Source organism: Varanus komodoensis, unplaced genomic scaffold (assembly GCF_004798865.1).
Source record: "Varanus komodoensis strain SLA01 unplaced genomic scaffold, ASM479886v1 scaffold1, whole genome shotgun sequence".
In the NCBI taxonomy this organism is placed as follows: domain Eukaryota; kingdom Metazoa; phylum Chordata; class Lepidosauria; order Squamata; family Varanidae; genus Varanus; species Varanus komodoensis.
In genome coordinates this window covers 86,546,972-86,573,453 of record NW_025335268.1, presented here as the reverse complement: position 1 = coordinate 86,573,453, position 26,482 = coordinate 86,546,972, and the positions used below count along the sequence as shown (strand labels likewise).

General features: G+C 38.9%; 1 protein-coding gene across 2 annotated transcripts in view; it reads left to right on the top strand.

The window, feature by feature from the left end:
- CRACDL (CRACD like) overlaps nucleotides 1-26,482 on the top strand; it is a 55,664-nt gene that overhangs the window by 11,893 nt on the left and 17,289 nt on the right. The window contains exons 2-7 of one of the 2 annotated variants that reach the window (XM_044433621.1): nucleotides 14,446-14,522; nucleotides 17,278-17,446; nucleotides 19,318-19,453; nucleotides 22,211-22,372; nucleotides 23,219-23,287; nucleotides 25,023-25,250. In XM_044433621.1, the coding sequence (XP_044289556.1) occupies nucleotides 14,456-14,522; nucleotides 17,278-17,446; nucleotides 19,318-19,453; nucleotides 22,211-22,372; nucleotides 23,219-23,287; nucleotides 25,023-25,250 (831 nt within the window). In that variant the 5' untranslated portion in view covers nucleotides 14,446-14,455. The remainder of the gene's footprint in view (nucleotides 1-14,445; nucleotides 14,523-17,277; nucleotides 17,447-19,317; nucleotides 19,454-22,210; nucleotides 22,373-23,218; nucleotides 23,288-25,022; nucleotides 25,251-26,482) is intronic. The other variant, XM_044433628.1, reaches the window with a different exon arrangement.

The window sequence follows — 26,482 nt, the reverse complement described above, 5'->3', positions numbered from 1 at the left end:
TATTTATTTTAGCAACATTATTCCTATGAAAATATACACTGAACTTTAAAGGCAGGATATAAATCAATAAACAAATAAACAAATAATATGAGTACAGCAATAATAGTTTAGTATAACACTGGAATGTTTCCAATAGATTAATCTAGGCTTGCTCCCAAGGGGTTGAATATCCTATATAGAATGCCCCCTGTCTAATTTTTTATTTAGGAATACCACAAAGGAAACAAATGTCTCCAGGCAGCTTATTTCAGTCAACTCCAACCTGACAACTTCCAGATTTTTTTTAACTACAGCTCCCAGCATTCCCAGTCATTGGCCATGCAGACTGGGGCGAATGAGAATGGGGCAAAAAATCTGGAAGGCACCAAGTTGGGACAGGTTGGCTTCTTTAAAAACTAACTGTTGAAATGGGGTAGGGATAGGATCAGAAGAACTACAACTCCTGCAGATCCAAGAAAGCATGATGTATGTCTTCACACAACAGAAACATTCCATACCACATAGATACCCACTTTCTGAACATTTATTTATTTTTCGATTTATGTCCTGCCTTTTTCCAACAAAGGGCTCAGGGCAGCTTACATCATTCTCCTCCTCCATCTTATCCCCACAACAGCAACCCTGTGAGGTAGGTTGAGCTGAGAGTCTGTGACTGGCCCAAAGTCACCCAGTTGGCTCCATGGCTGAGCTGGGACTAGAACCCAGATCATCTGAGTCCCAGTCCCATGCTCTTAACCACTACACCACACTGGCTCTCACATTGGAGGGGGGGACTTTTAAAATGCTGTTGTGTTGTGGCATAGAAGTCTCTGGATCAAAAAAAAAAAACAAAGAAACAAACAAAGATGGAAGTTATACTGGCCATTCTAGACCTCTCAGGTGCACCTCTCAGTTCTTACAATCCTGCCTATTGTTAGGAAGTCTTCTTAATGTTTAATTGAGCTCACTCTTTTCTGGCAATGTTAAGACATTTCCTGCTTGTTCTATTACAATGGATAGTATGAATTGCTGGCCCCAAATCATTTCTTTTTAGTGCAATCAAAAACCAATAAAAGTGTTTCTCCTTACTTACAATGCAATCCTATGCATGTCTACTGAGCAATAAGCCCTACTGAGTTCATTTGGATGTACTCCCAGGTATATGTGGATAGGATTTCAGCCTGGGTTAAAAGTGACCTGTTTTCTCTAGCCTGCTACTTGTTTTAGGTAAATTACATTTACTTTGCCTGTAAATAGCACTTAAATGGGAAAATAGGAATCTCTCTGCTGATCATGATCTTTCCTGAGAAAAGAAATGGTATTAAATTTCAGTTTGGATCTACCCTATTAAAGCATTAGAAAAATGGAATCTTTTAATTAGGCTGCTTGGCTTTGCAGCTTTTCAGTGCTATTTTTGTGGCTATTGAGAAGCTATTCTTTCTTTCTTAGTTGGAATAACAATAGACTAGAGCAAAAATGGCAGGGTTGCCTGGTTACATTTCATCACTTAGGAATCAATGCTCCACATGGCTCATTCTGGATCCAAACACCAAGGAGATTTCTCAATTATTTATTAGTGATATATGCTCAGAAGTGAATGGGTAATGTCACATCTTAATTACTATAGACATGTCTTTTCCAATTCAATATACAAATAAAAGTACTCTTTAGAAGTGGCTGTTTTTATTCAGTATTGCTTTTCAACTTCTCTTAATTTAGTTTTCATTTGTTCAACTATTGCAGCTTTAGATCTTAATGTTAATTGCTTCTGTTGAAGCTTCAGGGCTAACCTGTATAGTGCTATATTGCTTAAGCATTTCCTAGATCTTATGTCACATGAGAAGCATTCTGATATTTTAAACACTTTGATTGGGTTTACATGATCATGGAGGGAAAATAATTCATGGTGGGTTATTTTCCCTCCCTGAACAAGCCAGACTTGAGTCACCGAATTAGCATAATTGCCATAATTAATCTCACTGGGCACAGGTTGTTGTGACATCTGACCATCATGAGGGTGGCTGGCTGGGATGGTGCACAAGCTACACTGAAGCTATTTATAAACCACCCAAGTCACTTACCCTTAGAGATGGAAACAAATTGCACCTAACAAAAGTAATATGCTAATTAGACAGTTTGTGACTGGCATACATAAAGAGAGGAAACAAGCCACAATGGCTTATCTTCAATCTGTGTTCATGCAGACCCACCCTTTGTGTTGAAATATTATTAATAGTCCTACATGAAGACTTGCTGACCAGTAAACACATTTTGGATATACTATCTGAACTTCTGGGCCAGCAGAAGAACTCTAACCATAACAGTGTGGTAGGATATAAATGATGGTCATCTTTTTCCATGTGTGAAGGAGAAGCACTATAAAAAGAGCCTTTAGTGTGTGTAACACCCCCAAGAAATTTCTGGTGTGTTTGTTCTGAACTTGGTGCGTGTTCCACAGATTTATGTGGAAGCTGCTTTTTCTGAATGAATTTGACAATGTAGCTTAGGGAATATATAGCCCTCAGAAGCTGTTGGATTGCGACTCCCATTGACCCTAGCCAGCATAGCTGACAGTGAGGAATAATGAGAGTTTCTGTCAACAATGTCCGAAAGGCCTCATGCTCACTACGTCTAATCCATTCGTTCTCCAATCTACTGCCCTCTGATGTTGTAGACTATACTTCCCAGTATTCTTGACTATTAGGCATGCTGTGTGAGGCTGATGGCAGTTGAAGTCCAAGACATCTGGAAATCACCAATTAAAGGAAAGCTTCCTTAGGAATAGCCATGGTATTTTTAATTGATTGTAACCCATGTTTATTACTTTAACCTCTGTACTAAGGATGGGAGTCTGCTGGTGGAGACAAATCTGCCTCTCTGTATTGCCAGTCTAGAAGCAAGAGAGGGAATGTCATCTGTGTAGCAAGTTACTGGGGCGATGGATGGATGTGGCAGGCTTTCCAAAGCAATGGTGATGATAGAAAGCAGTACATTCTCTAGTTTTTTTTTTTTTAATTAGTCCTTTTTTCCCCAAAAGAGCACAACAAATTCCTGAATAATCCCTTCATTTCTTTTCCCAAGTGGTGCTAATAAGTATGATTGTTTGCTTTTGAAGATCCCATCTAATTTGAAGATGTGTACTTCTGTATGTTGTATTTTTGCAAAGGAGCTGGGGGAGACCTTAGGCTTCCTGGACAACATCAAACTCTGCTAAGAATTCAGGTCAGGAACTCCCTTCTTGTTTCCTAGCAACTCAGGATAGTGGTGCTTTCTCCTTTGAGTGAAATCATTTAGAGGCAGAAACTGGGATCCTTTGCAGGGCCTAAGGCAACCCTGTTCATGACATACACTTGAGAGGAACCGTAGTGGGACAGCCCGATGCCTAGCTATTTATGCTCTGCCTCTTAAATCAGATGGAACCAACGTTATTTAAGAATCCTTTCATGTGAACTTGAAAGCACCAGCATCCAACATTGCTGCTTAGCTGTTTGGCAAGCTGAGGGATTTCTCTTGAAATGCTTATAGCCCTTCAGAGACTATTGAATCTGGCAAAACAAAGTATACAGGTAAGCAGCTGGGGACAAAATGTTCCTCTTGGTCTAATTAAACGGTAACTTCAAATGTTTGAATGGGTTTCTTGGTACTCGGGCAAAACTGTTGAGCAGTGCAAATATTATTCTACTGTGTGTAGCTGCATTATATGTTCTGTTGCTTTTGTTTGTTTCTACTTATATGGTGCAGAAAATAATCCTTACTCTTTTCTGTTTATTCTGTTTTAGAGTAATTTAATGAAGAGGTATGTGTTTAGAAACAACTGTTTTTCATGCCCTCTGCAGGAAGTAATATTTTACAGTGCTCTGCATGAATCCCTAGCCATTCAAATATACTTTGAATTGTTGCTTTTCAACATCTTATTTATTTTTAGGTGGTATCCCATGGGGTTGCCACAATTACACAGTTGATGTATTACTAATGTAACACATATAAAGAACCTCTAGTGTGGCACCGCTACTTAAGCTGGTGCAATGGGATTAGTGGAATTTAAACTATTTTAACTTTCTTGCTTTTGCTCATTTACATTTCTTAATTAAGACCAACAACATATGGAATGCAGAGATGAATCTTTGTTGTTATTTTCTTTAAATGAGTGCTTATCCAAATCATAGCCCTTGTAAGAAACTTACAAGGGAAAATAGTGTGACATGTCACAGGCTGTGCAGTTCTGTGTTGGAGGGCATTTTTTTTTAAGAAAAGGAGATGTTCCTCAAGGGCCTGGTAGTGGCTAATCATACTGGTATTAACCACATTTCTTTAAACTGCTATGCATTTTAGCATTCAGATGGGAGAGTGCTCAACTACAGGTTCAAGTCAAGGCTGCACAACCTTTTTGCCCCAAAGGGCTCCATGTGATTCTTATTTGTGGGGGGCTGCACACATGTATGCACACACAAATACAGACACCCTAGCATAATTCTTTCCATGCTGTTAGCAGTGGCAGGGAAAGGCTGTCTCAGGCTTATGAGGATGGATAATACAGGTGGTAGGATAATTGGTGGAGGTGATGATTTGGGGTGGGTGTCAGGGCACTCTTTCCATGGGGATGCAGGTAGTGCACCCTTGGTTTAATTAACGTAATTACGTGTTTGCTGGTTTCCCCTGCTACTTGACCTCCAAGAGATCAGCGTTGCATAGACTTAAATCTTTACCCTAAGCCTACACAGAGGTGCCAGACTCACCTCAAATATGAGTAAGTGACTATTTACTGAAATTCATTGACTTTCTGTGCTCAGATACTGGAATACAGATGTAATATACTGAAGGTTCATCAAGAGGGTACTTAGCCCTTTGCGTTACCCAGCATCTGAGGGAGGCAAGCCATTGTAAATGGGACCCCAGTACCTTCAAAGAGTGCTGTTCCCCATATGACCCTGCCCAGATCTTGAGTCCTAACATCTGAAGCCTTTCTCTCCATGTTTCCTCTGAGAGTCCAAAGTGAGAAGAACTTTTCTACAGTGACCCTCTTGTTATGGAATGCTCTGCCCAGAGAAGCTTAACTTTGTCATTTTTTTTCAGTGCTGGACAAATATGTTTCTTTTCTCTAAGATTTTTGGATAATGTAATAGTCTAGCCTTGGCATCTATTTTTGTTATTCATTCTTATGTTGAATGGTGGGACGTGATCTTTAGGTGGTTGTTTTGGGACTGGTATTCATAGTAAATTTGCATGGTTTTAATGAATATGCTGTGTTATCTCTCTTTCTCTGTCTGTCTTTTTGTAAATAATTTCTGGACTCTTTCTGGTTGTGGGAAGAAATTTATTTACTAAACTAAATTAATAAAGTAAATCCACTCTAAAATATCTCTGCATGTGTATAGGATGATGAACAGGCTGATAGGCAAAAGACACATGCATGCATATACCTGCCACCATCTAAATGAACAGTACTGTAAAATGCTTAAGTTCCATAGGGATAGATACCTAATGGGGATATCAAAGATCAAAACACAGTGGATTACTTTAAGTGAAAAAGTAAATTTAGTAACAGAACACATAGCATTACAGGCAATTGAATAGACAAATAGAACATCCTAAGACATCTAGACTCATAATTGTACCTCAGTCAGCATAATAGGCAGGTATACCTAAGCAAAATAATGCAAAATAAATGCAGTTTCTAAAAACCTGTTTTTTATATACTTGATGGAGATGTACATAATTAAATACTTTCAAGGAAGTTAACAGTAGTGAAGGACATCAATGAGAGAGAGAAAAGGAGTAGTGATGCATACCTATCACTAAAAGAGTTTAACATGCTGTAAAGGGTCATGCAGTTCTGCTATTTAAAAAATGCTTTTAGCTTTGGCTTGACTGCTAATAACAGATGCTACTAATTAATGGGTAAGAAAGGCCTGTTTAGAATGCCAGTCACACCCACCTGTCAGGGTGGAGGCTGAGACCAGTGCTCTGTCTGAACGGGTGTGTTCACAGAGCAGCCAAAGTGGTAGTTTTCAGCATGGGAGGGGGTCTCTGAGCATTTTGGAACAGGTTGCTAAGAGCTTCTGAGAGGCAGTGTAGTATCGCTTCCTCTGGGCAATTAGTGTAGTGGACTCATCTGCCTTGGATCGGATATATAGTGGGAGCGCAGTCATTCTATCTGCTCAATTTGTACCTTTTCAGACGTTGATGATTAAGGCACTGTACTCTCTCTTCTCATGAGTGAACTCATCTGTAAAATACACTCTGTAACCTGGCTTGGTTGTGAGCTATGATCACTGTAGCCAGGTGGACTGTTTCTGCCTTTCTTGCTTTGTGTTACCTGTTTTCTACACCAGTACAGTTTGCAGTTGTGCTTCCAGTGTCACTTTTTTCAAAAACTCCCTAGTCAAGTTATTTTGAAAGAAAAAATTATGAAGGCTTTGCACTGTGCAGCAGTAATATTAAGCAGGGTCCTACAAATCTTAGGTGTGTCTAAATCCAGAGGTAGTTTTAGGGGAGTGATCCACTAGGACCGGGGCCTCATATATCTGGAAGGTCATCTATTGCACCATTCTGCTGTCCACGGGCATGTGCTGAAGTAAAGGTACAGGATCGCTAGTCTTCTCTGTTGTATGAGCCCCACCTGAATTTGTTGGCTTTTTGCCAACATTTCTGCTCCCCTCCCCTGGGAATCTTTCTGCTTTTTTCTCTTTTGTCCTCAGGAGATACACACATGATGGTGTTGGTGGTGTGGGGGGGTAGATTTTAGACTTTTGCATATGCAAATACGCACTTCTTTTGTTCCTGAGCCCTACGAAATCTTATTGTTAACAGCTTGTAAGGCCTAGTCCTGTCTGACTCTAGGGTCGGTGCTCATCTCTGTTTCTAAGCCAAAGAGCCAGTGTTGTCTGAAGATGTTTCTGTGGTCATGTGGCCAGCATGACTAGATGCTTTCACGCATGAAATGCTGTGACCTTCCCACTGAAGTGGTACCTATTTATCTACTTGCATTTGCATGCCTTCGAACTGGTTGGTTGGCAGAAGCTGGGGCAAGTAACAGGAGATCACTCCGTTAGGTGGCACTAGGGATTTGAAGAGGCGACCTTCCAGTGGACAAGCTCATTGTCTTACCCACTGAGCCACTGCACCCCATTGAAACATACATGTGCCTAAACTCTCTCTGAAAGGTACTGTTATTTTTCATAAATATGGGGTGGGAAAAGGAGATGAGGTTGCTTTTTAACTTTAAACTTCAAACACAATAAGCAAACATAATGAATTAAATACTTCAGAGTAAAAAAAAAAATGTATGATGTCCTTTCCAAAGAATTCAGAAAAGAAACCACTGTTCATTTAGCATAATTACATTGCATTCTTCTAAACTGAGGGATTAATACCAACAATTGAACTTGCTTGAAATTACTTGGAAAGCATTCTTTTCTGCCCTAATGACATCCATTCCTTTCTTTTATCAATCCAGAAGTGACTTTTTAAAATACAAATGCAAATTGCAAATGCAAAATACAAATGCAAAAATGTGTGCGACTTTACTTAACAGAATTGATTGTGGTTTCTATTCAAGGATTGGGGAAATAGAACATTTTATGGAAGAACAATATAATTTCCTAAACTGAATTCAGGGTGGGGTGGGGTGGGGTGGGGTGGGGGAAAATATTCCAGATTCATTATAAGGTTGCAGGAAAGTTGGAGGAGAGTTTATGCAACACGAAATGGTCCATACATCTTTTAGCACATTCACAGGTTAATAAATTCTATCCTGTTGCAATTTGTGTAAGATCCTTGGGGAGTTTGTGCAATGAGCGAATGTGTTTACGACACGGCAGTTATTGTTAAGATTAGTAGACTCTGTTGCCTTAGGAGATTTCAACAGGCTAAGGTTTTCCGTCTGTGTTTCCACTTCCTGGCTGTGTAGTGTCCATTGAAGGATGTTATTGGCTTTTGTAGCTGGAGATCTGGGGTGTCAAGAGTTGTGAAGCCTAAAGAATGCAGGGTATCATGTACTCTGGGTGGGTTTCAGTTCAGCCTGTTGCTCAGTGCCTCTCACTCTGTTTCTCATTCCTTTGACTCTGCAGTCTGTTGCTAGGATGACTGAGGAGGAGGCTGAGTGCTAGATGTGCGTATGTCTTCCTTTTACCTTTCCTTCAAGGTGATTGCAGGTTAGACATTTTTGTAGAGCAGGGTGGCACATCTTAAAGAACAGGAGTTGAGATGTTGGGGTGAGATGAGTAATGGATGCTTAGCAGAGTGTTAATGAGCCACCCTGGGCTTTTCAGAGTCGAATTATAGTATTTCATGCTAGGATGGTGCATACCTTTCTGCCAAGCCCTGAAGCTTGCAAGTTAACCACTTTAATTTGCAACTTTATGAAATTATTTGCTCAGTCTTCAAGTAGCAGGAATCCCACATCAATATCTGATCTTTCTACTTTTAACTTTTAAGATAAAATTTATGTAACCATTTGCAGCTATGCATGCCTTTCTCAAAGTTTTTTTTAAATTCTTTTAAGACATGGTAATACTTAACTTACTATAGCAGAAAATCTTCAGTGCATTCTGCTGGTATACATTAGCCCTACTTGTAACATGGAATATGAAGGGGTGTTATATTGAGATGCTTCAGAAATTATATAATGTTGACTATGCTATTATTAGTGTTTTAGAAAATCCATATTAACGATGCTACACAAAATAATAGTACACAATTACTGGAGCTGTATAATGACTAAGGCTGTAAATGAGAGAGAATTTGTTTGGTTTGCAATTTAAGATAAATTGGCTTAATATATGAACTGGAACACAATTATCCTTCAATTTTTGCAATTCTCTAAATTTTGCAATGCATTTATCCAATAAAATGTATACTTTAGGGGACATTAAACATAAAAATGCATTCTTCCGAATAATACATGTAAAAGTTATGCAATCTTGTATATATTTCTTCTAATGGATGCATTTTACATGTATTTCAAAATGCATACAATGGGAGAAATACATGCATTGGGCAAATGTGATTTAAAAGCCTTTTTGTATAACATTCACAAACTGATGTAGAATCAGGAAAGAACTAATTTGTGCTTCAAAAAGTTGCAATTGGTAGAAACCAGAACAGGCAGACTTGCCTACCCTTAGCTACGGCTACAATCCTACACCCTCTTTACCTGAGATAATACCTGTTAAACTGAATGGGACTTATTTTAGATTAGGTTTGTATAGCATTGCATTGTAACTCTGCATAAGGTTGGTCTGGTAGCAACAGGTAGTGTATCATTGCGGAGGTTAATTTAAATAGTTGAGAGCTAGTGTGGTGTAGCAGTCAAGAATGCTGCAGTGGGGTTCAGGAGATCTGGGTTTTAGTCCCTCTTCTGCCATGGAGCTCACTGGATGACTTTGAACCACTCACAGACTCTCAGTCTTACCTACCTCACATGCTTGTTGTTGCGAGGATAAAATGGAGAGGAGGAGAAGCTTGTAAGGTGCCTTGAGCTCCTTGCAAGAGCTAAAAAGGTGGGATATACATGCAATGTAATAATAGTTTGTCAGCCATCCAGATGCAAGATCTCTAAAAATGTAAAACCATGCACGCGCTGCGAATTACTAGGGTACAATCTTATCTTCTCTGCATTCCTTACTAAAAGTACTGTTCTATCAGCTTCTGCATCACATCTGCAATATGGTATACTTAATTAGAATAACTTCACGTGCAGGATTGTGTCAACAATTACTGAGATAATGTATGTGAAGTCCTTGGAGTGCTTAAAAAGGGCCACTATGTAAATGGAACATAGAGGGCAGATCTCTTAGTAGTAGTTTCCACCTTCATTTCAACATTTACCTTTTGAGGCTTGTTATTCTGCAGCATCAGAGGATTACATCAGGAATAAATGTTGCTCTCATCACTCCCCTAGGAATATTCTGTCTGTTTAGTCACTTGTCATTAAATAAGATTCTGTGTTAAATGAGCCATTCTTATAAATTTTGACATCTTTATATAGGATTACCAAACTATAAATAAGCAGCTTATTGTGTAAATCCTATCCAATTCACACAATAGGAATTTGGTGGTGAATGGGTGTTGCTTTGGTTTTCCATGTTTCTTTTTTGCGGTAGTGTCTAAAAGATGTAATTACTGCAAGCTAAGCAAGTAGCCAAAACCAGCTTCAGCGAGGTTCTCTTTGTGGCATGGTTTCATTTTTGGGAGGCAAAAGGGAGAAACATGCAAACTATTAGTTTACTGAAACACCACACCTTTTGTTGATATATATAAGAATTGTCACTATAATAGGCAGTGAATTTAACTCTTGTACAACTAAAACTGAAAAATCAAGATGGCTCAATTTTTTTTAAAGGTAGCAGGTACCGTTCTAGGATAAGATTTGGGCAGAGCTTTAGCATTTGATAGATCCTGGCATAAAATAAGCTTTTGTTGTAACTAGGATGAGAATAAGCCCAGTATATCAGGCGTTATTGTTGTAGCAAACACTGAAACATTTAATTTAGCCAGTGAAGACATGCTCTGGGGAAGGTGGAAAAAACCTTCCCCTCTTTAGTAATTGAGCCATCAATAACACTCACAGCCACTGGTAACAGATCAGAAGTGAGATTTAGAGTCACTTGGTCCTTTCTTCTCCCTGGCCTTTGATCGTGGATAACATAGCTTTAAGAGTTGCATCTGCACTGGTCTTAGTCATGCTTAAAGCTAACTAATGTTCTCAGCTCAAGAGCCTAAACCAGATTTGCAAACAAGGATGAAACAGGGGTGGACAATCTGTAGCCTGCCACTTCTGTCAGTCCTGCCAGCATAGTCACTGGTGCAGGGTTGCAGGCCAAAACTGCTGGAAGACCACAAGTTGCCCCCTCTGGATAAGAGCAAACACAAAGTACTGTTTTTTCACCATGTTAAAATCTCATTAATTCTCTGCCAGCTTAATCCCGATTTCTGACAGAAAATAGAGCTGGGATAGGCCTTGCAATGTTTCCAACAGATGTTCAGGTTTAAATGTTGGTGCATTTTCAGGAGTAAATATGATATTGGAAATACAAAAATAGGCAGGTGTCTCTTGACTAGGAACACATAGAAAGCCTTTAGTGACTATTACCCTATCTTGGTGAAAGGATGTTATTGTTAGAAAAGGATGACCTGATCTGGTGATATATAGCGGTTAAAGTTAAGTAATCTTTTCTCAGCATGCTTTGGACGTGCCACTATCTTCCTAGCCTAAGGCCTTATTTTAGCAATACTAGGCTGACTTAAGGGCTGTTGTAAGGATTGCTGAGATAATGTTTGAATGCAAATGCTTTGAATGCTTAAAGTGTACCATATCATGTGAAGTATTATTGTTAGTATTATAATCCTAAGTATTATATCTCTTTATAACTAGACATCATAAAAAAGTCCTGGCTAAGAGGTGATCTCTTAATATTGAGGCCTTCTTAAGACTTTATGGGGTATAACTGTTTTAAATAAAAATAATAAATAAATAAGATGTTGAGCCTAAGACCAAAATTACCACTTAATTGGTAAAAATTACCACTTTCTGAATTGTTCCAGGAAACAATAGGAATCTCATATATATGAATTGCAGAGTTGGAAGGGACTGTGGAGATAATCTAGTCAACCCCTTTTGTGCTTTGAAGAATCTTACTACAGCATCCCTGACAGGTGTCGTCTGGTTTCTGCTTCATTTAGTTACTCTTTTTTGTACTTTTTTCCAACTCTGCAATATCAGTATTCTAAATGTTGTCACACTGCAGATTGGCATAAGGGCAATATGATATTGGCAGTTTTATTTTCAATACCTTTCCTAAGTATGCCTTATAATGGAGTTTGTCTTTTTCACAGCAGTGGCACACTGGTTTGACATTTTAACTGAGTTGTCCACCACAACCATAAAATAATTTTCTTGGACATATACCAAAAGCTTAGCTCCCATCAGCTTATACTTGAAGCTGGGATTTTTTTGGCCCCATGGGTATCACTTGCTTACCGTGAATCACACTGGCCATTTTATTCCCATTTCCCCAATTTGGAGAGATCCTTTTGAAGTTCCTCTCAAATCTATTTTTCAAATCTATTTTGTTTTAACTACCCCAAATAATTTGGTGCTATCAACACACTTGGCATCATAAGCAAATTTGGCCACCTTAGTGCTAACTCCAAATTCCAGATCATCCAGATAAGTTGAAAAGCATTGGTTCCAGTGTTGATCCCTGTAGAACCTCAATATTTACAACCCTTCATTGAGAGAATTTACCATTTATTTTTACTCTGATTCCTGTTCTTTAACCAGATACTGATCCATATCCATAAGAGAACATCCCTAGTCTATGACTGCTAAGATTGCAGAGGAGTCTTTGGTGAAGGGACTCTGTCAAAACCCTTTGAAGGTCCAAGTAAACAATGTCTACTGGATCACCTCCATCCACATGTTTTTCAGCATTCTCAAAGAATTCTAAAAAGTAATGAAGCAGGACTGATCATTAACCATAATAGAAACCATGCTGATTCCTTTTCATTTTGGTTTTTCCTTTTACACACTTACTAATTTTATTTTTAATAACGTTTTCAAGACTCTCCTCTACACTTTCATCCATAATAATAAATGTTGAACAGCAGAGGGCCTAGGACTGAGCCCTACACCACTGCTTTGAGAATTCTTTGCAGGTTGACACAGCAATTAAGACAGATTCACAGTTGGTTGAGTGTTTTTTAACTGTTGTAGCATTCTATCATTTTGTTAGGAAGGCTGTAATAAGAACCCTTATCAAATGCCTTGCTGAAATCAAGGTATACCATATCCACAGTGATCTTGTGATCTTCCAGACTAGTAACTTATTCCCCCCTCCAAAAAAAAAAAAAAAAAGATTATTGGTTGGCAGGACATAATTTTGATAAACCTGCATATGTGTCAAGTAACCAATACATAATTTGGTTGGTCACAGGCTGACCACTTAATCTGTTTTAAACACTTGCCTGATATTCACATCAGGCCGAGTCATGTATAGTTTTCTAGATCTGCCTTATGGACAATTGGGACAATATTTACTTGTCTCACATTTTCCAGTGCCTCACTGGTTGTCCAAGTTTTCTCTAAGATTACAACCAGTGACTCTGAAATAATGTTTGTAATTTGTTTAAAGCAGGAGTGAGAAACCTCAGGTCTGGGGAGCCAAACCAAGCTGCCTTGAGGGGTCTCAAACTAGCCCTTTGAGATAACACCCATTTTTTCCACTGTTTAGCCTCAAAGTGATTAAAAATTGTATTCAGATCTCCCTCTCTCCCTCCCCCCTGTGTGTGTGTGTGTGTGTGTGTGTGTGTGTGTGAGAGAGAGAGAGAGAGAGAGAGAGAGAGAGAGAGAGAGAGAGGGGGGGGGGAGAAGGGGGGAGGGGCAAGCAGGCAGACTTCTCACTAGGTAGAGATGGTGGAAGGCACCAGTCATTTCCTCATCTTGAGGTTCCAGAGAGCTTTAGATCTATGACGAATTATGATGGGAACTATGAGGAGGGCACTTACCCATGTGGCCTCAAAATCTGCCTCATGTAGCAGATAGTGAGATGTGTGCAGGTTTTTAGGGGTGAGGAGGGAATGATAAAATCACATCACATGAGCAGAGATTGCAACTTTCATGCAACATTGGGACCGAATCTTATACTCATTCTGCACATGTGTGTTTCTGGAATGTGTCAGGTTGGTGGAACTCACAGAAAGGAACTCCACTGACCTTCTCACCTCTGGAAGTGGACAGTGCTACTTCTTTCCATGCTTATTTCAGGAACCACTAGTGCAACCCTAAGAGGCATAGCAGCAGTGGAGGATGCTGCCCCAAAATTCTGCTTTTGATTTCCACCTTGCCAACATTTCAGCCTTGTTTGTATCCAGCATGCTTCCATGGAATATACACGCTGTCAGCAAGCCCTAGTTAATGTAAAATTGGAAAGCAGACAGGACACACTACAAGGGAAGCCATAGGTAAAGGGCCAGCTGGCCAGAGATGAGCAGAACCAGTTGAGCAGTTCTGCAACTTCCCACACATTCTTTGCAGTCACATCACCAATAGTTCATGGTCAGTGGTATTTTTGTGCTTTGTTTATGGTTTCTGTGAGCATGTAAACTGGGGCAGGGCTGCTCCGAGTTGCTCATCCTCTTCCCCCAGGCATTCACACAAATATTTGCAGAGAGGAAGCCTCATGTATGCTGTATGTCCGCATCTCTGTGTGAGCTTTAGTCTTGGCCTGTGTAGGCATCTCTGTATGTAGAACTCTTATAGCCTCCATGCTGACTGAGGCTGGTAGGACTTGAAGCCCAAAACCAGAGGGACTAAAATCTACAGGCATAAATACAGTTTGCACTGGATTGTGGACATTACTTTTGCTGTATTAAAACCTTATGTTGGATAATAAGGCTACATAAATATATTGATAATATGTTTGCACAAAAATAGTTAAATATTGCTTTTTCCTTTTTCCATATTAGTGACTGTTCTATGAGTTTTTCAAGGATAATGGATTCCATGCTACAGGAGACTGATGTATTTGGTGAGGAAGGTTCAGGTAATTTTTTTAAAATTTTTTAAACTGAATTTATTATTATGGATACTATTAAAACAAACTTCTATTGGGCTTTCACAATAGGAATTCTGTGTATTCCAAGGCTGTTGCTCAGTTTAAGGCAATCTGAGCCAATTAATCACATACATTTGAATAAATCATTGGACAAATGTGTGTGTGTGTGTGTGTGTGTGTATTTTAAATGATAAGGAAATAGGCACTTTTTCTCAGTTTGTAGATGATATATGTTTGTGTCTGTGCAGGATGCAGTACCTTGCAATGCGCATTTCTACCTGTTTGTTAAAGAAGGGGGAATATCTCTTTCTGAGGTTGTGCTTCCCATCTGTAAGAATCTTAAACTAAACAGTTTAGTTCCCCAAATCACTGAGTTCTGGTTGTCTTTAACTGAGCAAATGATATTTCTCAAATTATGGCAAAAGTTTAGAATACCTGTTCCCAAATTCATAATATTTCTGTTTTAGGTATTAAAGTGATATTGAGATATTATTTACTTTCAGAGTTTTGAGTACTGTTCTTTAAGAGATGATAGATTTTTATGCCCCCCCAGTTTTTAAACGTTTCCTTTCTAAAAGTTTTACTTCTGACAGAAGTATGTCTTGTTGTTGTGAAATTTTCTGAATAGTTGCTGATTCCCTTATACATGTGCCCCTTATTACAGATTTCATAGCATCCCACATTATTGCATATGGTTGTTTTGTTTCCTCATTTGTATAAAAATAATTCTCTATTTCACTTTTTCTGTTCTCAGCAAATCATGGGTTTTGTAATAAAATAGGGTTAAATTGCAATGTATAAGTAGCAGATCAATCCTAACTAAAATTTATAGTTATACCTGAGTGATCTGATCACATTCTTTGATAAATATCTGTGCTTAAGACAGAGGAAATGTGGGTTGAAGAAATTAATAAATAATCAATTCTAGTATACATTTGATACCCAGAGGCAAAATATGCATAATTCCAAACTCTGATATTTACAAACTGCCCAGAATCAGTGAATCTAAATTTCGCTGAAAGATCACCAAAAGATGGTAGTCCTGAATTTATCCTGCAGACAGTTTCTAGCCAGAATTGAATTATTTATTATGTTAATATCCCCTTATTGAAGTGTCTCTAGTTTTTGTAAAGTATCATACAGGAAACTATATTGACTTGAGTTTGATCAATACAAAGTAGCATATGTATAACATGATCCTCTTATGGGTCATATCAAGTTCAATCAACGTGATTTATAGATGGTATTTCACACCAGTGATGCTTGCAAGAATTACTAAAAGTAACTCTCCATTATGTTGAATGGGGTGTGGAGCCTTAGGTACATTGGTGGACATGCCTCTTGCCCAGTGCTTCTGGGGAGAGATTGAAAATAAAATTAATAAAATCACTAAACAATCAAGGTTCAGGTTATGCTCTACCTAACTTCACTAATGAAATATTCAATACTGAATATTTGCAGAAAGAGCTGGTTTATTTTCTGTTGTTAGCTGCTAGACAAGTTTTTGCCCAAAGTTAGAAAGGTGATAGTATTGAGTGCTTGGTATGGAATTTGGCTTTGCTGGAGAAACTGATGAAGCAAGTTAGGTATCTAAAGGACCATATAGATATTGACACATTTGAGCATAACTGGGTTCCTTTTATCAACTTTATTGATTAAGGAGGAGATGGAATTCACTCTGCCCAGCAACACATGGGAAGCGATTGGCAAATTTCCTTTGCTCCAGGAGCTTTGGACAATAGACTTTGGCTTACCATTATTGTAAGCCATCCCGAGTTGTTCTGTAGGGGATGGGATAGAAGATGATGATGATGATACAAATCTCCAAGAGTTTTTCTCTTTGAAATTTGATGTGTGATGGGTTTTATCAGCTTTTTTAACAGGTCCAGTTTGTATTTTAATTGTTCTAGATGTATAAGCTGTTTTAAATTTTGTATTTTGAATCTTGTATTGTATTTTATTCTATCTGTATTTTATCATCCCCATTAAAAACTCTCAGAAAATATTTTAATCAGTCAACTGATTACACAGAGACGAGTCCAACTGAAGAGACAGAATTCCAGTCTAAACATTGCAGGCCTAGCATATTTTTAAAAATGTTTTTCTGCCTGTTTTCTTATGTCAAGACAAATAAGGACCAAGTATCTGCTCCTGCTGAAGGGAATTTATTAAGAGTAAATTCAGACATGCCATAAGTACATGCAATTCAAACGATTTTAGAATTACCTGATATCTGATTTTAAATGTATTACTTAAGGCCAGAATTATATGCATTGTTTTAATTATGAGTTGGAATGATCAACTTAGCAAAATTGGGGTAATTTCTTTTTATTTCTGGTTCATGCCTTCACACTTGCTTCTTCTGAGAAAGTTGCACCTTTTAAAAATAATAAGTCTGTGGAATTACCCATACCTGATTTTGATTCTATCTGAGTATCTTAACAGGTTCGTTACAGTTATTGTTACTGGGATGTGACAGCAACAGTAGAATAAACTTTATTGCAGTTTTTTTAAAGCACACCACATCTTAGAGTCTCACAATATATTTGCACAGGTAATGATGATATTTATCAAATTTAGATTAGCATTCAGAACATTGGTTGAAGTGACAACTGGGAGAAACTGGCCTCTTTTCTTGTTATCTGTCATCTATCTGTTTGTCAATCAAATGTTTGTTCTGTATTCACTCTCTGAAAAGCTTTTCCTAAAAATTATCATAACTCTTTATGTAACATTTATTTAGGAAAGAAGAAGTCTAAGTTTAAATCTATTAAAAAGTTTTTTGGGAAAAGAAAAAGGAAAGAGACATCATCATCTTCAGAAAATTGTAGTCTGAAAACGTGCCAGTCCACAAGTGATGTCACAGCCTCACAGTCCGTGCATATGGATTACGATTCTGAAGATGAACTTGAGTAAGTTTCCAAACTGTCTTTTGCTTGTTTAGAAAACAATTTTTTCCTTTTTGAAAGCCAGCTTATTCTTCATGGATTAAATATCCAAGGGATTCTTCATCACATGCTTTAACATTTAACTTCTTTGAGAATCTAGGAAAAGCCACAAGTAAATTTTACGATGCAAAGACAGTGTTTCGGACCTAGAAATGTCTTGCATTAATTCCCCCAAGATATTCCCTTGCAATGCTGGTGAAGACTATATTGCACAATGCTGCCACTAAGGGGCGCCAAACTACAATATAGAAGCAACAACCCAACAAAGTGCCTCCAACTTCTTCAGGTGTCACTGGCTTATACATAGAAAACCTGATGTGAAACACCAATACTGAAGACTTCACACACTATAATTAGAGTATTATAGTGTCAATTAAAGCAACATTCAAAATGAATTTGTGTTTTTGTCCTTCATTAGAAGACTTAAAGGAAGCCAAAGATTTTAAGGATTGTGAGCCATCCTGAGATGCCATGCATAAGGGATGGCATACAAAAGTTTTAAATAAATAAAGTTTTAAATTAACTCAGCGGAAGAGTTTTGATGAAAGTAGCAAAATGGTTAAGGGGCCCCTCATCATTACTATATTTTGCCTGAAGTGAAATTTAAAACAAATGTAGAAGCTTCACCTTGGCCAAAAGACTTTTCATAAGCCAAGCAAAACATTTCAAGATGCCTTTACACTTCCCACATTGGTACTTCTCATTGCATTTCTGAGAACACTTTCTTAGTTTGGTTAAACAGCTCTTGAATGGCTCCAAGAAGACTGAACTGACAGCATCCCTCTACTTCCTTCTACCACACACCTTTAAAGTTTCTTTTTCCATATTTCTTTATTGAGCAGATTTATAACAGCTGTTGTGAGAATACCATTGCTCTCATTCATGTTTATATTTTTCTTGTATTCATTTCAGTAACATCTTCATTTAATGGAGCAGTTTATCAAATACATTAGCAGGTTTTGATTCTGAGAAATTAAATTTGAGAAATCCAATATAGAACATATTGGATTTCTTACTTATACCATTAGCAGTGAGCTATCTTAGGTATTATCTGGGGAAGTACCGTGACATGATTACAAAGCACTGTAGCATAGCTAATCAGTACCTAGTTCTTCTATATGTTTGTTGTAGAGAATATACAATTATCCTGCAACATATGCAATAGCCAGGAGAAAGATAGTTGGCATATTTGTGGCACCTAAAATTATAATCTGGGCAGACTGATATATGGGGCCCCATGAGGGAAAAAGAAGCAGCAACATGAAGTCAGGGCAGAAAGAACAACAACAGAAAGTCCTCAATAAAAAGCTTGCCTGGGGAAAGTAATGGTATGGAGAGGAGTAAGTGGTGGCAGCTCTTAAGCAGGGACAGCTTCAATGGTTTGACTATGTGGGGTTTAAGATGGCAGACTCTAGCTCTGGGCCAGTCAAGATGTTGCCTGGAACAATTGCAGCCCATGAGTGGAACTGTGCACCTTAGAATCTCATGCAGTCCTGGAAAATGTGTTGGGAAGTCTTGGTTTGACTATTGTTGTGTGGGTATCTGATGTGATTATACCCAGAGTTATTCCCCAGCATTTTCTCTGGGGCTGCAAAGCATTCACACTTCCTGATTTGTCCACTGCATCCTCATTGTTTTCACTCCTGCTATTTAAAAGTGATTGTTATCCCTTCCAATATGGATACTCCTACAGCTGGGCAGCCTTTCTCAGCCATTCCTCCATCTGTTATCCTCTCAGTCAAGTCAGCATTTGAAGCCCAGCTTCATTATTTGGAAAATAAAATCTTAAGTGTTTAAGAAGACTGGATTTTTATTAGCTTCCTTTGTTTTCTTAGGATGCACGGAAGTGTTATGGGAAGCAGAGCTTTGTCTCATGATAGCATTTTCATTCCTGAGGCAGCACAAGAACCTGTTATGCCAGTCCGAGTATTTTCTCAGGAAAATGTTTCTGATCGGATTAGGGCTTTGCAGGTAAAACTAATGTGTGCAGTGGTGCTAATAATGTTTTATTATCATGTATGGATTCAGAATGTTTTCTTTTTCCTGCCTGTTTGTAACATAAAGGTGGCTTTAATTTGCAACATTTTAAACAACTATCACAGTTATTTCTCAGTATGGTTATTTTAATATTGTGAAGCCAGCAGTCACCAGAGGAAACCTAAATACCAAAGTAGACTTGGCTCATCAAGCTGCATCTTACTGTGTGGAGTTAAAATCAAAAAGTACCTTAGGTGTGGCTTAGTAAAGACTTGTCCAAGCAATGCATGCTTTCCCTGCAAGCACTCCTTACCTTCTCTACCTGCTCATTCATATGGCAAAATAATGAATAATGACAAAATCCACAGCAGTTCAGCTTGTGTTGTCTGTCACTAAGTCCCCTAAACTCATGATTATCAGAGATAACCTTCATGCTCAGGTTTCAGGATCAAGAGTCATTTATCTGTATTCCTGATAACCTTGATAACAGAGCAACCAACAGCTACATACTACATGGGTAAATAAGCAAAGTATCAAATGTCACTCTGTCTGGACATGGTCAAATTGCATTATAAGAAGTGAATTATCAAATGTCACCTCTGGATGGAAAAATACATTTTAAAATACATTTTATAGTGACTTTCAAAAATTATAGCAAAACCTAAGCAAGGCTAATAAAGAAAATATTAAAAAAGAAAAAATAGTTTAGATTGCCTAAAAGGTCAGGTATATCAGTTGCAATTAATACATATGGAGTTTATATGTCTGTGTATTATATGTATATATGGAATTTAGAAGTAGTCATTAGAAGTAGTTTGTACAAGTTTCAACAAAGGCAAGCCAAATATCCCTTTATCTACTTGTTCAGAGATAGCATCTAAACGATTCCCATTCAAAGGCTGAATGAGTCAATAGACCCTCTATCCATTGTGTTATTGGAGATGGCTGTTTATCTTTCCATTGCTGTAACATTAGTTGTTTAGCTGTTATAAAAGCACATAAAATCCATTTACGTTGACTTTAACATTAGAGTCCACTAAACAAGATAGGAAGCAGAACATGTACATCTGTAAATATTGAAGAATTTTCCAATACCAAATTCACCTGCATTACACCTCCTCCCAAAAGGAGGCAGCTGTTGGGCACTGCCAGAACATATGGGTGAAGGAAACTTCAGTTGTAATCACACTTCCGACAGTTAGCCAACCTAGTCAAGCCTTTATTGTAAAGGCGTTGTTGTTGGCTGGGTGAAATAGGGCGATTCATTAAGTGTAATTCATTATGATTGAAACTCAACATTAAGAAAACTAAGATCATGGCATCTGGTCCTATCACTTCCTGGCAAATAGATGGGGAAGAAATGGAGATAGTGACAGATTTTATTTTTATGGGCTCCAAGTTCACCACAGATGGTGCCTGCAGCCAAGAAATTAAAGGACGCTTCCTCCTTAGGAGGAAAGCTATAGCAAATCTAGACGGCATGCTAAAAAACAGAGACATCACCCTGCCGACAAAAGTGTGTATAGTCAAGGCTATGGTTTTCCCAGTTGCAATGTATGGCTGTGAAAGTTGGACCATAAGGAAGGCTGAGTGCCAAAGGATTGAAGCCTTTGAGTTGTGGTGCTGGAGGAGACTCCTGCGAATCCCTTGGACTGCAAGGAGATCAAACCAGTCAGTCTTAGAGGAGATCAACCCTGACTGCTCTTTAGAAGGCCAGATACTGAAGATAAAACTCAAATACTTTGGCCACCTAATGAGAAGGAAGGATTCACTGGAGAAGAGCCTAATGCCAGAAACAATAGATGGCAAAAGAAGAAGAGGACGGCAGAGGATGAGGTGGCTAGATGGAGTCACTGAAGCAGTTGGTGTGAGCTTAAGTGGACTCTGGGGAATGGTGGAGGACAGGAAGGCCTGGAGAAATATTGTCCATGGGTTTGTGATGGCTCGCACGTGACTTTGGACTAGCAACAACAAAAAGCAATAATTCATTACTCTGGTTCATTACTCTATTTTTCTTATTTATTCACTAACAATAAGTATTTATACAACAATAGGTCAATACATCTGAAGCCATTCTAAAAACAGAGGAGTCTCTGAAGCAGGGAAAGGTGCAAACCTAGATTTTTACAGATGTTTCACCTGGACATATTGCCATTGCAGGCAAATCACATTTAGCCCAAAAGTATGACAATTGACAGAAAGTTTGTCATCAGCTCCAATTTAATCCGGTGCAAAAAATCTGCTTAAGGATTTGTGTCTGCCATATGAATGTTTCCTTGCCCATTTTTAGTTCTGGGATTCCCCAAAAGGTTAACCTGGAATGGGAAAATGAATCAAACTGTAATTGATGTGCTAATGTAGGCCACAACTCTCTTATTGCTGAAACTGCAGGAGGTATCCTATCTATGTTCATCTACTGAGAGCCAAGTAAAGTCCACTTGGGGACGTTCAGACCTTAGGATTTCAAAAAACCCCAAGGGGAAATGTAATCCAGCTGTAGAATTTAGTGCAAATTAGAAGAAAAGTCTAATGATACAGGCCAGTATCAGGGAAACCAAATCCATCCCCTTTAAGCAAGAGTTGCATTTTGATGACTGGTACTGCTGTTAGCTTTATGTGCTGGCTTATTTTTCCATGTAAGCAAATAGCTAAGCACTTGTTCATGTAGACAGAAATAAAATATGTTGCATAATCCATCTTATCAGCAACAGGGAACATTTATTAAAGCATATTTGAAATTTGTTACTGTAGCTGAAGCTCCAACAGAATTGGAAATTAAGTCCCTTATCTCCATGTGGAACACCTTCAAAGAAAATGGATGATGCTGGGATGAGTTCGGAAGATGATGGGTTACCCAGAAGCCCACCAGAAACGTCTTTGCTGCAGGAAATTCTAACTTCTAGCACACCAAAGGTAGGATAAATCAGTGTGCCTTTTCAGAATACATGGTAGTATACTGGCAGTTCACCAGCAGTTGAGAAATTACAGTAGCAGGAATGACCAATAATGCAACAAGAAGGTAGTGCTCACTAGTGCAACCCAGGGCATGAACCGAAACTGCCATAAATAGAATGGAGAAAATATCAGTAAATGTCCCTTGCGTGAACTTCACTGACTTCTCCTACTCTGAAAGTTTCAGCTGTTTTTCAGTTTCACTAGCCTTGTATTATACAAGTGGTCATTTCCACTAGTGCAACAACATTGAATATTGTCCATAATTTTGAATGCAAAGAACAGTAATTTGTTTATTGTGTTTGCCAGTTGAAAGCAGTTTCCAGTGATTGCCACTTCGTAATAAATTACACAGAATAAAGGTAGCAATGGTTGTAATGTAGATGGATAGCCAAGTGCTTGGAAGGAAGAAATGAGGCCCTGCATTGTAAAGGGCAAGTTATTTTGAAAATCGCACAGATAGAGAATTTTCTGGTTCTTACAAAAATGTCTATGACACTTATCAAATCATTTCAGGATAGCATCACTTACTGAAGCCTATTCTTCAGGAATCAATTTACCCTTCTTTATGGACTGCTTTAAATAGGAACACATGAAAATTTAATCAGCTTCCTTAAAAGAAAAAAAATTCTCCTCCTCTTTATGTTTTCAGAGGTCATACTAACTTGTAGAACTCCATAGAGATTCATGTTTGTAAATTATGTTTCCTGTAACTTGTGTGATATTTTTTATAGAATGTAGCCTTTGTGTGTATCTCATCTCATTTTGTCATCTACCACTGAACCTTTTCCTCATTCCACCCCACAGTTTTCTGACTCTCACAAGCATCTTAGTTCTTTGAGTTTAGCTGGAACAAGCAGCGAAGAAGAAGAACAGGTAATTTTAATCACATCTATGTATGATATGGCAGGAAATAATGGGTATCAGATGTCCCATTTATTTCACTCTATGCATGATCCAACCCAAGAATCGAATAGCTCCTCAGGGCCATGCAGAACTTGGGGCTGGATCATTCCTCATTATTAATGAACACCATTCTGTTTAGTCTCCAGGAAGAAATTAAATGGATATAAATTTGACCGGACTTTGCTTTTTAGTGCAAAAATAAACCAATGCAGTAAAAGGCTTAAACTCAACACTTTTAAAGTTGTGACAAAACATACCATATGTGGCAGGAACGTGCTCTTAAAATAAAATAAAATAAAATAAAATAAAATAAAATATGAGACCTACTAGATTTTATATTCATCTGTTTGAAAACCTTGGGGTTCATCTGATCATACTGATTACATATCCCTCTTCATCATGTGTGGTTCCATTTGGGTACTGAAGGATAGAGAATGGCTTCAGTATTTCGTTTGTGTGTGAATTACAGCATATTCGGAAGGCAATTGAAACACCCATCTTGCTGAAGTGCAGCAGTTTTGGCACTGGTTGATGCCTAGGTGGGTCATGGAAACCCCATGTGTGCTGTCTTGAATTCCCTGGAAAAAAGGCAGTATATACATGGATTTTGGGTTTTTGTTTTAATGGAGATATAGTGATCAGAAGCAATGGCAATGGCAGTGGGAACAGCAGCTGGCCTTCAATATTTAGAATAAAAAATTCAACTTTCTTTGTTATTTGTTGAGTGAAATAAAGTTATGTACTGTGTTATAGTCCCAAGGGTTTTAGCAACTTAACTTCATAAACACAGTACTTTATTTGCCTCTACATTGTGTTTCCCTATGCTGGGGGTTAATCTTAATCTTTTTTAAAATATGTATTTTAGATCATTTACTTGGAAGTATGTTTTGGTTCACATTCACATAGATCAAGAAACACATACTTATTTGAAGTACATTCTGACAGTTTTGTACATATAGCAAAGTACATGCCTTCTTTCCCAACATGGAAATCAATTCAGAATGAGGGAAAAGATTGTGTGCATCAAACACTGTGATGAATGGAGAATTTTATTGGCAATATGTTGACAGAACCTCAGGCCTGAGGACCAAAGCAGTCCCTCCTGGGGCCCCAGTCTGGCCCTCCTGGGGTTCCTCAGGAGGCCATGGCTTTTTCTCTTGGTCCTTTTTCCTTTACCACTGGTTTTTGGTGGTATCCCAACCTTTTTGTTGTCCTTTCTCCATTCACAAAGGATAGAATCTTTCTCTTTTGGCTTAGTTACTGGCAGTAAAAGTATTTAGGTTAAAAAAATGGTATTTTTGTCCCCAAACTTTTTGCCTTTGGTTCCACCTGTCTCCACAATGTGTCTTGTGAGGGCTTCTCTGAAGTAGCATCTGGCCTTCAGGCTGAAAGAGGTCCAGCGTACCTAATTTAGGAAGAATGTCTCGATAAACCAGCTGGTGCGGAGTATGAGTGCAGTACAGCTATTTCACACTTGCTCTGCTTGTGCACTTCCCACAGACAGCTGGTTGGCCATTGTCTGAACATCCTTGACTATTGGACAAGATGGATTCTTGTTTTCATTCATTGTGGCTTTTCTTATATTACATTAGTTCCAGTACTAGCAAGTTAGATATTTAACATTCCTGAGAAATGTCCAAATGTTAATTAATTATTAAAACTCCAGCTGTTTCCTACTGACACAGTTTTTTGATTTCCTGTTTAGCTCACCAACAGTCCTTTGAGATCCTGCTCTACAGAAAGCCAGCTATTTCCCAGACAGTCAAGCACTAAAATTATAGTTCAGCGAACATCTAACTGCAGTCTCTCACCTCCTGCTGATTTTGATACTCCACCTGAGTTCTCTTCTTGCTTGGATAATTCAGCTGCTAAGCACAAGCTTTTAGTGAAACCAAGGAACCAGAGGTCTAGCAGAGCAAGAAGACAATTTCTGGTAACTGATTCCACCCAAAAGAGAAAGAAACGTTGAAAAAACAAATATTCCCTGTTCCTTTTGCTGTTCTAATTCCATTTTTAATTGCATTATTTCTTGTGATCCTGGATAGATATGTTTACTGCTTTCTAAGCACCTTTGCTTAATGAAAACAGCTCCACTTGGGGGAAAGTCTTTCCTTGTAGAATAAACTCCTTACTACAAATACATCCCCTCCTAAGCGCCCTCTCCCACCGGGCAGAGCCCGCTCTTCCCCTTGGTATACCCCTGAATTGAGGGCGATGAAGCAGGTTGGGAGACGGCTAGAGCGTAGGTGGAGGAAATCACGTGATGAATTTGACCGAACACACTTGAGAGCCCACTATCGGGCCTATCCACCCTCAAAGGCCCGCTGTGACGACTTTGCCAGGCATTTCAGGGAGAAAATCGCTCAGATTCGTCACGAGCTGGATTCCACTATTGATACAGAGGTTTTAAGGGAGACGCCAATGCCGCCGTCTGGTCCAGAATTATTGGATGAATTTCAGTTATTGCGGCCCGATGATGTGGACAAGGTGCTTGGACGAGTACGTCCCACCACTTGCCTATTGGACCCTTGCCCGTCTTGGTTAATAAATAATTAATTAAAATAATTCCAAGCACGGGATTGGGACCTGGATTTTGGAAGTGATTAATGCTTCTCTGAGGGAGGGTCGGGTGCCTGCCCCTTTAAAGGAGGCGGTAGTCCGACCGGTCCTGAAGAAGGCGTCACTGGATCCAGAGATGGCCACTAATTATAGACCTGTGGCCAACATCCCGTTTCTGGGCAAGATGTTAGAGCGAGTGGTGGCGGGACAACTCCAAGCACTCTTGGATGAAACTGATTATCTGGACCCATTTCAGTCCGGCTTCAGACCCGGGTACGGTACTGAATCTGCCTTGGTCGCCCTGTACAATGACCTGTGCAGGGAGAAAGACAGGGGGAGTGCGTCCCTTTTGGTTCTCCTGGACCTCTCAGCGGCTTTCGATACCATCGACCATGGTATCCTTCTGGACAGGCTTGCGGGATTGGGGGTCGGAGGCATTGCTTTGCAGTGGTTCCGCTCCTATCTCGATGGCCGGTTCCAAAAGGTGGTGCTGGGGGACTATGGCTCTGCGCCATGGCAGTTATGCCATGGAGTACCGCAGGGGTCCATTTTGTCCCCCTTGCTGTTCAACATTTACATGAAACCGCTGGGAGAGGTCATCAGGAG